At 41.2% G+C, this 16,628-nt stretch overlaps 2 protein-coding genes across 10 annotated transcripts in view; both read left to right on the top strand.

The window, feature by feature from the left end:
* The window catches only part of LOC125744462 (lethal(3)malignant brain tumor-like protein 4), a 63,931-nt gene extending 61,928 nt beyond the window's left edge, over positions 1 to 2,003 (top strand). For all 6 annotated transcript variants that reach the window (XM_049016330.1, XM_049016324.1, XM_049016295.1 and 3 more), the window contains one exon: positions 463 to 2,003. In XM_049016330.1, the coding sequence (XP_048872287.1) occupies positions 463 to 624 (162 nt within the window). In that variant the 3' untranslated portion in view covers positions 625 to 2,003. The remainder of the gene's footprint in view (positions 1 to 462) is intronic.
* Positions 507 to 15,749, top strand: LOC125744505 (transmembrane protein 200C-like). 4 transcript variants are annotated; one of them, XM_049016389.1, is made up of 2 exons: positions 507 to 644; positions 13,290 to 15,749. In XM_049016389.1, exon 2 carries the CDS (start codon positions 13,323 to 13,325, stop codon positions 14,892 to 14,894), a length of 1,572 nt encoding a protein of 523 aa, XP_048872346.1. In that variant the 5' UTR covers positions 507 to 644; positions 13,290 to 13,322; the 3' UTR covers positions 14,895 to 15,749. The 4 variants fall into 4 exon arrangements, with proteins under 4 accessions (XP_048872346.1, XP_048872345.1, XP_048872353.1 ...); XM_049016388.1 differs by lacking the exon at positions 507 to 644 and adding an exon at positions 2,104 to 5,045; XM_049016396.1 differs by lacking the exon at positions 507 to 644 and adding an exon at positions 5,061 to 5,580.
* Positions 15,750 to 16,628: the final 879 nt, after the last annotated feature.

The raw sequence follows: 16,628 nt of genomic DNA, 5'->3' as shown, positions 1-16,628 counted from the left end.
CTTCATGTTGTGAAGGAAGATGCACCATAAACAATAAGTAATACGTGGCCGTAGCACTTTGCTCGTGACGCAGTAGCTACACTGCCAGGAAGGAGGGGCCAACTGCTGCAAAAACCTTGCAGAGTTTGTAAGGATGTACTCAGTCAGAACGGCATGCAATTTTTTGCCAGAGATGCTTTTGCCAAAAGCTGAGTTCATGGTGTTTCATGAATCTAGTAGGAGGCTAGAGTCTGAATTAAAAATTAGTCAAGGTAATGTAGTGATTGTACTGCAGAATGTGGCACATCAAAGACTGGAGTCTCTGGCAGCCCACTGACACTGACAGTATAATAGTTTAAAAAGAGAGAGAGCCACAACCACTCACAATCGCTAAATATTTTACTGATTTTTAATGTTTTTATTGTTTTCCCCCGTTATGGGGATCTGAATTGAATGAGCATGGTTGGTCCATCTTTTGTCCAGCAAATAGACGGCAAGGCCTTTTTACTGCTGACACAACGTGACATTGTGAAAATCATGGGAATGAAACTGGGGCCGGCTCTGAAGATCTACAACTCCATCCTGATGTTCAAGCATGCTGAGGACACCCGGCCAGCAGGGGGCGACGCCGACATTGACACTTGAAGCCAAAGTGACTCCGCCATGTACGCACACCTCCCCGAATCCGAGAGCAGCGGTGCACACATCGAGGTGGACGTAAACGAATCAATAAACACCTGCTTTATACTAAATTATTTACGTGATTGTCCCGGTGGCCTTTTTCACCGCGACACGACCTCCAAGCCCAGGTTTTGCCTTTGCAGCAGGGTATTTGACTGCAGCTGTGTTTGTTTATATGTTTATATAGATTTCCGCTTGCTGTAGTGTTCCACCGGCTGCAGAACTGACAATCACCATGTGTAGGGAAGGAATCTCACTGAGGCTGTTATCTGCTGGGTCACAATGGTGCTACCATCATTCCTAAATACAAACGGGTGACCAGATTGACTTCTCATGCATCCTCTTCTTTTGCCTACTGAATCCAATCCAGAAGCAACCTGCTAATTTTGCTTTTATTTAATTATATTTTGTTCAAATGCTATATAATTTCACTGTACCAAACTACTGATTCATTCATATTTATTGTGAGCTCTTTGCAAGTGAAGGAATTTAATATATTGTGTACCTCTGGAACATCAAAAGAGTTTAAGTTGTTACAGGTTTTATTTAATATTCTATTACACATTTCAGAGTTTTTTTTAATAGGGAATTGGATAGTTAGAATCAATAGTTGTTTAGAAATATAATACTTAGTTTTTAAAAAGCAGTACTTTATATCTTTTCAGTAGCTAAAGCATCGTAATGAGTGATGGTTTCATTGCAGACAGTCTACATTTTCCCTTTTATTACACCCTGGCATGCAGAAGTTCTTTTGTTCCACATGGATTTAGACGGATGTACGAACAGGTACGACAGCAAACATACTTCAGGAAATTAATGAACTGATTACAGCTCATTTCAGCCTTGTCTTTTTTAAAAACAAAAAAAAAACAAACCTATGAAAACACAAAACTTGTAGTTTGTCGTTTATAGCCAAGAAATCTATATTTGCTATGTATTGTAAGAAATGGTGTAACACCGAGGACTGGAGCCCTCGCTGTTCACGGCGACCCCCTGGATTTTGGTAGCTTAATCAACCGGACAGCAACAAACCTTCAGGAATGTGAATCTGTTTAATGTCAAAGATCTTTTCCGGAGGTCTCCTATCTAAACATTTAGAGTATTCAGATATATATTTTTTTTTTCTTTCAGTGCTTTTACTTCTGTGTTCAGAGAACGAACTCTCTGTTTTCCTTAGTGCATGACACGTACCAGAGTATGCAGGCGTACGCCCTGACCACTGGAAGTGACAGTCTTATCATAAAGTTTACTATACCTGTTTGTAATGTACTGTACATGTTTATTGTACTACGTTCTTAACTTTGAATTTCCACTTTATACAATAAAATGACTATCAAACCTCATGATTAGCCCCTTATCATTGAAGAAAACAATGGATAAGTCACGCTCGCTGCTTTAATTATGTGGTTTTTCTTAGCTTCCCTTTAAGGGGCATATTTGTAGCGATCACCCAAATAGTTAGATAAGCGGCCTTGTGATTTTCAAAGTGCACACGGAACTGTACAGATGTACGACAGGCTCAGATTCAAGCCAGCCTGGCAATTTCTTATGGCTGTAGAACAAACAGAATGATGTGTTCAGATGATTGAGCTCCTGTCTCTTGTGATGGATGGAGAATTACTCGTGCATATTTGAACAATTTGTAAGAAGTTCTTCACGAAAAGAAATTCCAGTGACTTCTCATTTGTGAAGCCATAGAAAGTGAATTGTTCCTTAATGTTTTGCCGAATAAAACTTAACGCAAACAGTAACGACCAAATGGACTGATTAATTTAAACATGCAGTCAACAGTGATTTCAGGGTCTTGTAATTTTAATGCCAACAGTCACTTAGCATGTTTTATAACATCTTGGTATATTGCCATCTGGATTGTTTACATGCTTATGTGAACCATCATTCAAGTGTAGCACTTGTAGAAGATGCACATTATTGTACTGGTGTCTCGTTTGACTGCTTCCATTAAAATGGGGGGCTGTGCAGTAATTAGGGCCCTAGTTAATGAAGTTGCGCCTATAGAAGTTCTTCAGAACTTTAGAAATCAGGTGTTTTAAAACTGGTCTTAACATACAGCCTCACGTTCTATCCCTCAGAGGACAGCGAGGACTTGTAAAAACAATGTACAAACATGTACATTTTTTAAGTAAACTGCGGTGGAGATGTGTTGTTTTAAACACTAGTGAGCGGGGATGGGCAGAGCTCAATGGTTGATGGAGACAGTGCTCCGGGAACCGAGTGAAGCCGCAAGACTTAGGGTGGAGGAAAGGAGCGCAATCCAAAAATTCAGAGGCGGACGGTCTGTGCAGCACGGTAATAATTGAGCCGAAATTAATCCGAGGAACAGGTGGCAGAGAAGGCGTGGAGGAAAAGCGTGTGAGGAAGCGTTCCATAAGCACAGTGAGAGCGTGAGGGGGACTGGGGGACAGGCCGTGTGTCGCAGAGATAAGCACCCATACTGGCTGATTCCAGAGGATTGGGGTCAGAGAGACACCGCCTTCTTCAAGCCGTGTAAACATGCCCTCGACAACATGTTAATTAGAAACGTTAGGAAATTAGACTAGAAATCATATTTGTTTAAAGCTAGACCAGCAAATACATTTTTTTTTCTGACTGAAGCAATTAAGTAACAATTTACGCGGTAAAATGTAAGTCTTGGAGCAGCAAGTGCAATAATGTTCTATGATATTTGATGGTGGAGCTGAGATTCGTGGCAAACCAGGAGCAGATCTGGTTTTAAACATATATTGCTTACCTATACCGCGCTATTCGTCCAAAACCTGAATGACGATAGCTGGTTAATTTGGATTACAGTTTATCAGTGAAATTAACTTAAAGGAGAGGTTTCATAGCAGTATATAGCAATACATCAAGGTACATTAATTAATCTTTCCATTGGAAATAAAATATGAATCTTTAAATTTAGATAGGAACCTAATTTTCCTAAAAGCCTCGGGGATATGATTTTTTCCCGCAGTTTAATGAAATCAGTTATGCTGCTGGCTGAAGGAGAGGTCTCATCGAAAGGGACGGAGCACTGGGCATAAGCCGCCTTCATAGGGCTGCTCTTCGCCTTTCCACTTACGATGCGTTTATGTGACGCTGAAAACGTCCTTCTACAACTAAAGGTCTTTGAATTATGTTCTATTTTTACCTCATTTGCATTCACGAATAAGTGTCATATGTTACAACTGGTGATGTGGATTTACATAAACTCTTTGAAGCGTTACCTTGCTGAAAACATAACATAAAAAGAATACATTAATATTGTCGAGAATTTTCCCCGACGTTCAAGGTGTATCTTTAAAAAATTAGTAGTTAATATCATTCCACTTCGCCTTAAAGACGCAGAAGATATGTGGAAATGAATTTTTTAAGGGTCATTATTTTAACAATAAGGGGGAGATTTGTATTATAGCAAGTCTAATAATTACTAAATTTAACAGCAGTTGCTTAAGGAGTGCTTAAGTAACGCCCGCTTGCAATAGTCACCCCGGAAGATTGCCTTACTCGCGCGTTCCTGCTCCACACCCCCACCCAAATACTCTCTGCCTCCATACAATGAACAATTTTTCGTGTTACACTTTTATGATCCTTATAGGGAATTTCGATTTACTTGAGGTGTTTAGGCTGTAATAAAGTAGCTGTAGTAATATATGCAAATTAACTTAATTTTAGGCACTTGTGATTAAGCAGCAATGGGAAACCATGTCCTGTTTACTGGAATATACGTTATATATCTTGACACGGCGAGCTTGTATTATTTTATTATTTATAACCACCTTTGTCACTGAAAGCGCTGGAAATATTTTAAAGGAACAACTTGCATCATCATTCTACGCTGTGGCATCAATGCAAAGATAGTGTGATGAGGTTATAAACGCAATTACATTATGCATTTATGGGTTCCTTTGCCTTGTTCCTAATGTTGTCCGCATATTGCGATAGGCGCACCTGCTCCGGTGCAGTTAGCCGACTCATTCTTCAGTTAGCTGGGTACCACGTCTCCTACAGAGTATTTAGGGAGGTGACTACTTTAGTCCTGCTGCAGATTCATGTTAATCGCCGCTGTGGTATCGTAGCAACGACGCTGTAGATCCACTGTAGCATCAGCATCATCGTCGCCAGTGGCTGGCAGCGCAAAAACTCACCATTACTAACTCAGCAGAGCTCTCCGACGGATGTTCCTGGGAGGACTGCGCGGGTATGCGGCGGGATTTCAATGGGGGCTACAGCGCCATGCTTGGAGAAGGCGTCCATCCCTTATCTAATGGAGTTACGTGGAGTATCTGACCTTTCCTTCAGATGCATAAGGCACACACACCCGGAGAAACTTTGTCTTGGCGATAACAACTAAGGGATGGCTTTCTGTCCCTTCACTGGCTTCTTTGGTGAGTGAAGTCGATGCTTTGGAAGTCATTTAATGAATTTCAGAAATGCTGTGGTTCTCCCCTTATCGATAAATTGTGAATAGAGAAGCAGAACAGCCTTTGTGTGATTTTATCTTTTAGTAACTGTTATTTTATTGCTAAGAGGTCTTGTGTGGCTTGTCATTAACTGGTTAATGACTTATCTGCAGATGATATAGTGTACGTTATTAAGCACACCGAAACGTTATCATCATTGAATAGTTGGTTCGTATATACAGTATGCTGATACATACATCTTACACTCATTTCACTTTTCCGGTATTTTATTAAATCATACCAGCATACCTTACATCATTGAACTTACTGGACGATGTATACTGTATGATGTAACTGAAAACAACTGAGCACATGGTATTGTATCAAATAATGCGACGTGCAGATGTTTTTCAGGTAGAAATCAACTGAACTTTCTTTAATCCTTCTTGAGCTTCTTCATTCCTCATTATAGGTGTTAAAGTATCGTGCGGGACTGCGCACAGCGCAGGGACCGTGATAGGTACAGTATATGTTTTTTTGTATTCACATAGCCTGTATTATACTGGGGTTTGCGTGATTCAATAACGCTTTGAAACTGCATTTCAGTTACTATCGATCCATATTTTGATATTCGTTGACAAATAGTAAACCAGCTGGAATTTTACTGCGTGTTTTGTGGTCTCCGTATTTACGCTACATGTTTAGGAGCCGACTCCCAGATGTATTACAGTATTTTGTAATGCATGCTGTAAATGCGGGCTTTGGGTTTTCGGCGAGATGAATTTACATAGCGCGACACTTGCAGGTAAATTGCAAAATAAAATCATTATGTGTTTTCATCGTCCTTATAGGAAATGGTGCTGTTTTTTATTTAAGTTTTAACAACATCAAAAGCCGTGATGGCTATACTGTAAACCGCGCTTTGCTCCGGGGAACTCAGCGCTGAGCTTTTCTGCATCTTTCTCTGACCGCACCCGGAGCCAATCCGTCAGTATTTGGAGGTCAGACCGCTGTAGTTGATATAAATGCGTAATATCTGCATGGACTCAGATTATTGTATACAGTATAGACATTGAGATGACATTTGTATTGCTTATAACCTAATGGGCTGTAATTATAACTATACAAAGAATATTTTCTCAAATAGTAATTGTAAAATAGTTTAATGGCAATAGAAAAAAATCATCTGCTCTAAGTAGAAGTAGGGTTACAGCAGCTTAGATGGTGCGATCGCTTTGTGTTGCTTATTTGTAATGGTTTTCTAGTTTCCCCCCAATTTATTCAAATAGTATGATGCCAAAGTTCTGCAGCTGTCCATTAAAAGCATAAAATGGTAAAAGTGCATTGTACGGTCCTCACTGAAAGTTTATCTGACTTTGCAAATTTTGCTTTATTTAAATTTTTATACGTAGCCTGTGTGTCACACGGTGTGGTGCGTTTATAATCCTGGATATACATTCATGTTTCTTAAATCAATTAGGATAATGCTCTGTCTTTATTACATCTCATTTTGATCTCATAATCTTAATGCTTTTTGTTCGTGATCATTACTCTGCATTGCTAATGGACGGTTAGAGAATGGCGCTAAGCGCCCTAAGCTTTAACGTGATCCGCAGAACCCCAACAAACCTTTCAGTCTAATTTAGATTTAAAAGCCCATATCGCAGTAAATGGTCGTCTCAACTATGCCATTGTCTTCTGTGCTTGTTATTGGGGAAAAACCCGGAAGGGAATATGGCTGTCTCAGGACCGCAGCGCTTCACTATACAGCGCTAAGTATATGTTCTGCTCATGGAAATACCTTGTAAACAAAGCTGGGACTTAGAAAAGCAAATCCCTCGCAATATTCGATTGCTTAAAGGTTTTGGGGGGTAGGAAGGGTAAAAGTGCTTATGACCAACCTCCAAGGCTGTTGCGGGGAGTGTTGCTTCAGCTGCCCTAGCCTTTCCTGATTACAAAGCACGTGTAAACAATACTGGACCATGCATTTAGGACTATACATTTACACTCTAATGGAGTCTCTAGGTTTTATGGTCATCTTAGTTTAATTACAACTTACTGCTTAAGACCTTTGAGAGATAGAGAAATCATTCTTATTGCCTAATTATTCCGCACATAAGTAAGATGATTAATACTAGGCTATATTCATTACATAGGCATAATAGTTAGGAATATGGCCTTGGAAGTAGATTTACGTATAAGTAGTGCCGGTTTTGCCGTGAGAAAAGTCTTTCAGGTTAAATCAGGTTAAATACTCTTCACCATGAATTCTAACCTTGATTTGGCGTCCGAACAGCGAGACAAAACATTTCATTTTGATTTTCATGGTACGGCCAAAGTCCCCCGAAACAAGTCAGGTTTAGCGAATAAGTCTGTGTTGAGCTGAAGCGGAAGTTTGGACTGTAGGTGGCGTAGGGATTACTGATGCGTGTTATATTCATTTCCAATCCGTTTTAGCCGGAACAATTTTCCTGCCAATCAGTAATTAAGTCTGTTTCCTTTACGCTTTGTGATGGCCGCCTCTTCCCGATATTTGCATTTGGAAGAATCTTTTTTTTTTGTTTTGTTTTAGACTTTCCATTCCATCATGTCATGTGTTTCATTGCAACTCTAGTTAATTACGTCGGTTTTAAAACGCCGACTATAATTAGGCTCTTAACTTTGGCAGGGAATTAGGTGCCATTTTATTGTGACAAATTTCTCATCTGGTCGTTTAAACTTGTAATAAACACGTTATGCTTTTTACAGGAAGTCCTGTGCAGCAATCGGCCTATTTGTGTGAAAATCCTGTATGATTAAGCATGCAAAATGTTTTTAAATACAGAAACGGTTCAAATGAGGTTAACGGTAATTTCGTAATTGTTACAGGTAAACGTTTTTGTTTACTTTCATCATTACAGCTATGTCTGTACAGGGTATGTATTTTGGTTTATATTGTAGCCAAGCGTCACCATATTGTGTATGCAGAATAGTAAATAATTAATCCTGCTTCAATATTATTAACAAAGCAGCACTGGGTGGTGTGACTGACAGATTCCACTAAATATTTTTGACTGCATAGCCACTTGGCAAACAGCCTCAATGTAGATGTCAAGCATTTGTTTTAAGGGACTTGTCCATTAAAGTTGCTTGGAAGGGGAGATCCGTCCTGCTGTTATCTTTATCGGTTTTTGTGGGGCCAAAATATGATACGCAGGGGGCCTTTGACAAATGAGGGCTGCTTCGTGATGAAGCAGGCATGGGATGTAACCTGTACAGCAGAGAGTAAATGGCTGCGAGCAACATTTATGGTAATGAGAGGCATTAATCAAAGGTTACCGCAGCCTCGAGATACCGAGCACACAGCAGAAGAGCCTCCGTTGGGTGTCCTTGGAGAGCTCCGCGCTGTACGCTGCAGGATCGGGCCCCCCTCCGGCCCCGTGCAGCGCTTCATAAGGCTGCCAGCGCCGACCTGGCGCCTCGATGCAATTTTCCATCGTCCCTTACAGTTAAGGGGCATTTCGTTAAGCGGAGTCAGTGTGGTGTCCCGCAATTTGAAACGCAGCGAGTGGTCGGCCTACTCATATCTCGCTATAGCTATTACCTAGACGGTCATTTTAAATTTGAAATTAGGGTGCTGATGCTGCTAATAATGAAATGAGATGAATCAAAGTTTCAAAAATAAGCTTATGATTAATTCACATTTATGTAAAACATCGGAGGTTCTTTTAATATTCATTTGAGTTAGCTGTGGTCTCTTACAAGAGATTTTGTCAGAGTGGGCTATTCTGGATGTACTTATTCCAGTCCGTACGCTTTATATCCTGTTTGGCTTTTACTGCCATCTGTATTACTGCTTTGCGTTAATAAAACTTATTACTCTTCCGGCAAAAAGACTTAAGCGTTTTACCTCCCCGTTTTTCCCAACATGTCATTAATACTCATGTGAAAACGTTGTATTGAGGTTTACAGGTGTGTAGTAGTTAAGGAAATTAACTGGGGGCAAAATGTGCTGGCTTTATATGCCTATCTAGATGAGACTGCTGTTATACCCTAGGGCGTGGAATCAAGCTTCTGATGCGTAATGTAACAGTACGCAAATGTTTAAGAGTAAAAAAAATCCTTAGCAACTGCATTAGGCCTATCAGAAATAACTGAATTACAATCCCAGTTAGCCAGACTAGACGTTTGAGCCTGTTGTGGAACAGATGTGCGTTTGAGTTCTGCATTGTAACTGTCACAATAGCCGCTTATGCTGGCTGATGGCGATGCCTGTTTGTTCTCATAACATTGCATTCCCGTTCCATTATTATGCAAGAAAACAACAGAAGCTATTTTCCATTGCAGCTTATCAACTTAATCTTATGAGGGGGACTCAACGGCGGCGCTCAAAATTGAAATTAAACTTAATCTCGCAGACAACACAAACATCAAAAACAGTGCTTACTTTTTTTTTGTCTCGTCATTATCTTCACACTAACTATGACCAGCATGCTCATTAATTCAGCGTCAGCTGCACCATCGCGAAACTGATATTGCCACTTTGACACGCGTATCCGTCCTGGCCTCTTTCTGCCGCAGTGCACTTCGACGTTTGACGTCCTTCGGCTGGTGAAACACATAAACAAATTCCTTCCCACGTAATGCAGGCCTCTGTAAATCTTCAGAAAGTTTGAGAAATTCAATTAAAATTTAACCCTTTATTTTCGAAAAGTTCGTTTTTTAGTAGTGTGGTGAAGTTCTCACATATCCATATCAAAAAGCCCCATATAATATTTGGACAAAAGTGATCTCAGTGTATTTCTTATTAGAGTATATGTTGTGTTTGTGGTTTTCCGTGCATTGCAGTAACGTTCAGTCCCTTCTCTTCCATTTTAACAGTGAAGGGAAAAAAATCAATTAGGGACAATTAATCAATTAATGCGGACGCTTAAGCCTGTGTTCTGACGAGTTCAGCTACCTATCGAGACGTGCTACCGAGCCTTTCTGCGCATGTGCAGTTCCACAGTCTTGGGATAAGGGTTAGGTTTTAAGGTAAGGGTTTTAGGGTTTTTTGGGAGGTTAGGGTTAGGGCTATCGATTAGCACTACGGTAGCCTAACTCGACAGAACACCGGCGAGGCATGAGGCTGCAGGGAGGGAGAAGAGGGGAGGTTCTGAGGTGTTAGACACTGGCAGCCATACCTCCCAAATGCATGATAGCCCGGCTACGATCCGAGGCGCAGTCAGCGCTGAGCGCAGTTTACAAAGCTCACTTTCGAGATCCCGTCCATCTCAGGGAGGGAAGCTAATGAGCTTTTTCCCTTCTGGCCGAATGCTATTAGGGGGGTCGCTTCTGCGCCACAGCCATATTCCACGGCAGAGCACGTCGACGCAAATAGAGAAAAATGATCGCAATGTCAACGACTTACGGCTATATCTCCTTACTACTGCATTGCCGATTAACGGTGTTCAGCTCTTGCAAGACTCACAACCTCCTGCGTCTCCCTACATTCCTCCCGACCAGTGCAGCTATCTACAGACTATTGGCTTGTAAATGTATTTAAATTTACTCTACGTGTAATTTTAGCAAATTAAAAAATCTGGAATAATCTAACAAACTACGTGGTTAAAAATCTGCAGATGCATTTTAGTTATAAACTCACGTGTGCGCGCCCGCGAGCGTTCAGTGGCCGCAAATGCTCGTTAATGCAGACAACCTACATCCTACATACACGGAATCGTATTTTATATCTTATATTAAGTTTATTTACTGTGCGGTTAAGTATTTGAGCCGCTAAGACGTCTGATGTAAGTGTTTTTCAAAAGCGGTGTGGTTGTTGATGCCAGCATTTTCTGGGATTTTCACTTCCTACAGTGTCTACATAAAACACATCTAGAGAGTGGCAGTTCTCTTGCCGAAAAGAGAACTTAATGAGAGGTCAGAGAATGGGCAGACTCGTTAAAGCTAGCAGGAAGACCAGAAGTACAAAAAGCTCAGTAAAAAACATCTCTCTTTGAAATGGTTCTGGAGGTGAAAGTGAGTCTTACCTGGATCTATATGTAAAAGCATTAGTGTAAAGCAAACCAGCAGCAGCAGTTGATTGGCTTAAGGAGAAAACTGGTCCCGTAAAGACTTTTCCCAGAACGGGAGGTTTGCATGTTCTTATTGCGAGAACCCTGCTCGGTGGGATGTCCAGAAAAGTAATAGCAATTTAGTCAATAGCTACACAATGGCAGTACAAAGTGGTAATAATATGTTTTCCCCCGCACCATGACAAATTCATTGGGCTTTACATATGAAATCCAGCTCGAAAAAAAGGTGGATGATATGAAAAGGCACGTTTTGTTTACCCTTCACTGAATTAAGTTACATAATTTAATCGTATAAATTATTTATAAAGCCCCACGGACTATCAGCCATAATTAGCCACACTTAATGAAATTACATAGGCCTACCTACGGGTCTAGATGATAGTAAAACAATCCCCTTTTCGCGTTATTTTTATGTTTTTATTTATCCGGAAAAAAACCCGTTTATTGAGTTATTGTGGAAAATTCTAAACCCTAGTTAGTCCAAGTTCTGTCATTTTTAAGTCCTATAAGCTAGTAGCTACCTGACGCTGTACTTACATATCTATAGCTATATGGCATAGAACGGGAGCCGTCCATGACAGCTTGTTTTTAACAGGCCTATTAGTTAACCTAATTATCGGACTTGGCAACGTACTGCTATCTCGTAACAACATATGGGTGATAAATCATTAATGAAGTTAAAGACAGCATAGGTCCTTGGAACAGAGCAGAGAGAGAGAGCAAAAATTCTGCGATTGGTTGGTTAATAATTAGGCTTATTGTCCAAAATATTCGACTAGTACAGGATTTTACTAAAACGTTTAGGCCGTCTGCGCTTTGATTAGTACAGTAATTGCGAGTATTACCAGTTATATAACCGATATCTCTGTAACTTCAGTACTATATAACGCTAAACAGATAACACGTCTCTAATTACGATGTATGTTATTTTTATTCTAATTTATTTTTACTGAAGCAGTTTGCCCCACTAGACAGCAGTACTGATTTGCAATTCACTTCATTATACATGCATGTTATTCAGCCTGAAATTACGGTTAATGTCTATACACAGAAGTACACGTTACATTTTCGTAGTAATTTGCGGGAAATTGTGTCATGACAATTAACTAGTTCCTTTTTTCGAGGCTTCAATCTAAATCTATTTCGATTGTTACTCTGTCTTTGTTATCGGTAAGGAAACCCAGTTTCAGCATGTGATTTCAGATCAGCGGAAGATCATTTATGTTCATTAGGTTGTTAGTGACAGGCTGCTGGCTGGAAATGGATTTTGCCTTTTAAAAAAAGGTTTCAGAGAGCATCAATAGACGTGTGGCGGAATTTGTTGATTCGTAAAGCGGAGTACCAGTGAAATAAACAAATTTCTTAAAAAAAAAAGCTTGGTTAAACATCTTCACAGTCAGACGTTTAATGTAAAATAATATAGTTATAAGATATAAGATATAGTTCATTCGGTTTTATTCTATTAATCAATAAATCTCTAAAGCTGAGACAGTTATAATCACACAGGAGTTTATCTTTCCCTGTCAGGTGTTTCATTTCATAGACCATTGGCCAAGTAAGAATGAGAGAGGACTGTTTGATTCCCTGTCCTTTAACATCTGGGGGTGGATCCACAAAGCAGCATTTCTGTTAGATAAATTACTTGAGCCAGAAGTGAAAATTGTCTAGTAGGAAGAGAGATAAATGACATTCCTATTCGTCAATCCTTACATTTGGCTTCAGTTATCTGACTAATTTCCCTAACTATTATTAACATCATGAGCGATTATAGGATTTGACCCATGGATCAAATTTTCTGAGTGGTCCCCTGCGATTAAATCTATATGAAATGTCTATGAAAATATGTAACAAATTGCTAAATGGTTTTAGAAAAATATTCAGAGAGGCTCAGACAAAAAATAGGGCAGCTGTATCCCCCTAAATAGGGTCTATAATAGCCAAGCATAACATCTAGCCATCTTTCGTAACAGCTTATCCAGAACAGGGTCACTGTGCCATATTAATAAGGCATGCAAAACAATTTAGATTGACAGAACCTTTAAAAATAAATAAGACTGTTTTATGACTCTGGACTGACTGTCCAGTAACCTGAAATTAAGTAACAGTAATGGAAGGAATGGATGTTCAAATTGTGGAGAGGGCGGGGAATAAAAGTGTCAATTTCCTGTCTTTCCAGGATGACTGACAGCTTCGCCATCCAATCTGGATCATGATAGCCACAGGGGGTCTCTTGCGGATCTCGGCCAGGCGTCAGGACTCGCTGCGGTCCAAGAACCAATTGGAGAAGAAGCGCAAGAAGAAGGCCAAGAAAAAGAGGAAGAACGATGTGGTTGTTGTCAGGGGCAAGCTGAAGTTGTGTTCCATCTCGGGTTTGGTTGCTGCCCTGGGAATACTGGTCCTGCTGGTGGGGGTTGCAATGGCGGTTCTAGGCTATTGGCCAAAGGACTACCCGATTTACCAGACCCAGCCGACTCCCAAAGTCTCAATGAAAAGTGAGAAGGTCTATGACAAAACACTGTCCAATTGGACTGGCAGTAATTCAGTCTTAAATCAAATGTACAATGAATTCCCCAGCAGCAATTTATCCAACAGTACTGTTGCACCCCCTGCTGTTGGCTTCTTCAGGGAGTTCATAGCCACGTACTTGCATTCAGACAAGCTGAAGGTTTTTGGGCCCCTAATCATGGGAATTGGGATATTCATCTTTATATGTGCCAACGCAGTGCTGCACGAGAACAGGGACAAGAAAACCAAAATCATCAACCTCCGGGATATCTATTCCACCGTCATTGACATGCACACCCTTCGAGCCAAGGAGTGCACGCCGCATAATGGCTTTGTGAGTCACGCACAGCCGCAGGCCGCCGAGGGCCAGCCGCGGCGCAACTGCAGCGCCGCCCTGCTGGCCAGGAGCTCCTGGCCCTCGACATTCTCCAACAGGCAGCAGGAGCTCTGGTTTGAGAACCTATCGAAGGGTAGCTTGGCTCAGGACAGGGAAACGTTCATTGATGCAGTCTATAGTATATATAAGGAACAGAACAGGACGGCAGAAGTGATGCTGCTACCCAGGCAGGGAGAGGCTGATTGCACAGCCACCTCCTCCATGAATGCATCCACTCTGCCAGCGATAAAACTGAACCCTGGTGTTGAGGAAAGCCAGCCTCCAGGGCCGATGGATTCAGAGAAGGCCCATAAGGACGGGGGAGAGCCTGGTCATGAGCCAGAGACCAATTTGGCAGGCTGTAGTGGCCCCACATCCTCGCAGACTGACACATACACTCCCCCGGGCCCCACAGATGCCTATAAGAGCTCCAGTAGCCTTCGGGGGGCGCCAGAGGGCTCACAGGCCCAACTGTTGCCCCCATCCCCTCGACAGAGGCTGAAGAGGTCGCACTCATCCCTCGGCACCCTTTCCGATTACCCCAGGTCGGTCGACCTGGAGTTGTGCGCATTACCGGCCTCCGACAGGCAGGGGGCGAGGACGCGGCGCTTTAGCTGCTCACGACTTGAGAGTTCCGGTATCTGGGGTTACATCAAGCTGGGGGACCTGGGAGGGGATTCCTTTGAGTCCTCAGAGGCAGTGTCATCCAGCCGGGCCGTCTCAGTGGAGGCGTTGTTAGCGGGACAAAGGCACCCGGTGACTGGTGGCCACAGAGGTGGCAGCAGTGAGCCACATATGGGACGGGTGACCACACAATACTTGAATACAGAAACTCTTTTGCCAGGATCCAAAACCAGGGCCACTCTGGATGAAGGGGAACCTGGAAGCTCGGACATTTGAATGAATATATCTCTTTATGAAAGATCATTTGCACAATTTTATAAAGTTTGAAAGGTCTGTGAAACTTGTTGCAAAGGGCACTACAGAAGTAGTGGATGGCAGTTCACACTTTTACTGCCCAGCTCCCCGTTAGGGACACTTTGCTATTGTAATGCAATCAAGCATAAAAAAAGATTCTTTTAAATTTGGTTTGACAATATGCTAATGGGTTTGAAATTATAGATGCTTATTTTAGGAGTTGGTAGCCCTGTTCTGACCCATGGAAGATGCCATAACCCAAAGCACGTCCAAATGTAGTAATTTCGTATGTTTGCCTCTGTTTTGTACTTACGTTCGTGGCAAGGAAGCAGTGGAGTACTGTCATCCGACTTACCATCATGGTGTGTACAAAAAATGAACGTAAACCATACTCTTCTCTGTTAATACCCATAGTTAATCCTCTGAATTCACTCAAATTGGAGCTGCTGTCCAGCCAAAGTCAATTATATTTCATTTCTTGAATAGCTTTGTAAAGTATTTATTTTGGCAAGATTTTGTATTGATCATTTTTAACAAGTTTGAAGCCCAGATTAGCAATATTATGCTCAACGGATTATAATTATTTATGGGGGGAAAAGAAAAGTATCGATGTTTGCTGTTACAAACCAGTTATTTCAAAGAGATATGCTGTCATTTAATTTTATATGCCTGGCAAGCTTGAGTAGGACTTTACATCTATACTGCTATTTTGGCATGAGTTCAAGCCGGAGTTTTCACATGCTCACCGGAGTCTTGATTTAACTTGGCCCTCGACGAGAAATGTAATCTGTAGCACCCAATTTGCTTAAGTTTCAAAATAAATGAAAACTGATTCTGTGCGAGACAATTATTTTTTTATGCTAATACAGTGGGATAATAGCACTGAGAGAAGCCCGCCAGAGTTCAGCCTAGCAAACGAAAGCTATATATAGCATCTTCAAATTCCTTAGTGTCTCTATGAATCCGGATTCTCTGTCAAAGATGTTTTTTCCTTTCTGCGAAACCGGGAGGAATCAAAGATATGCCCATGTGTGACATCTTCAGAGCGCATTAAATGTAATCTCTCTTCTTCAGTGCGTATATTGCTGATGGAAAAGAAAAACTCTGCATTTGACTAAATGGTTAAGGTCATATTATAAGTGCCAGTTGTTGGTTTCCCAGCAATATATCTGAATTGCTCTTAGGAATTTGGCCAGAGTAAAATAAAAGTCATGAAATATTACCAGAAACCCAATGTTCCAAAAAGTCGCTGCTTTTAATTCCTCTAAGTGAACAGGACACACAGACTCCTTATGATGTACATTAAACAAAATGCTCTTATTTTGACTGCTGTTCTTTTCGCATTTAATGTGATTGCAGGCTTCTTAACCTCCAGGATTTTATTTGCTGAAATGCATGCATGTTAGAAAAGTTCACCATCATGAAATGTTCTTTGACTGGAAGTGGAGCTGAGATATGCAGGGGTATATATAAAGGCGGGGTCACGTGGCCACTGGCTCCAGCTGAAAGCTGATTGGCTCCCAGTTGGCCCCCTCCCCTGTCACTCACTGATTCAAAACATATAATTTTCTAATGATAAGGTTGGCCCCTCTTATACACCCAACTTTAAAAAATCTTATACTCACCCCTGGAGGTCTGCCTTGAGGTAGCGGAGGACAGCTAGCACAGCAAAACTAGCAAATAGACTCCATTACTCAAGCTATAACACATTTAAGG

This window comes from Brienomyrus brachyistius, chromosome 1, assembly GCF_023856365.1.
Source record: "Brienomyrus brachyistius isolate T26 chromosome 1, BBRACH_0.4, whole genome shotgun sequence".
In the NCBI taxonomy this organism is placed as follows: domain Eukaryota; kingdom Metazoa; phylum Chordata; class Actinopteri; order Osteoglossiformes; family Mormyridae; genus Brienomyrus; species Brienomyrus brachyistius.
The sequence above is the reverse complement of the archived record's forward strand: the minus strand, read 5'-3'. Positions and strand labels throughout refer to the sequence as shown.

Bases quoted from the DNA above. Each gene is read 5' to 3' on its own strand.
- LOC125744505 (XM_049016389.1), top strand. From the start codon at position 13,323: ATGATAGCCACAGGGGGTCTCTTGCGGATCTCGGCCAGGCGTCAGGAC.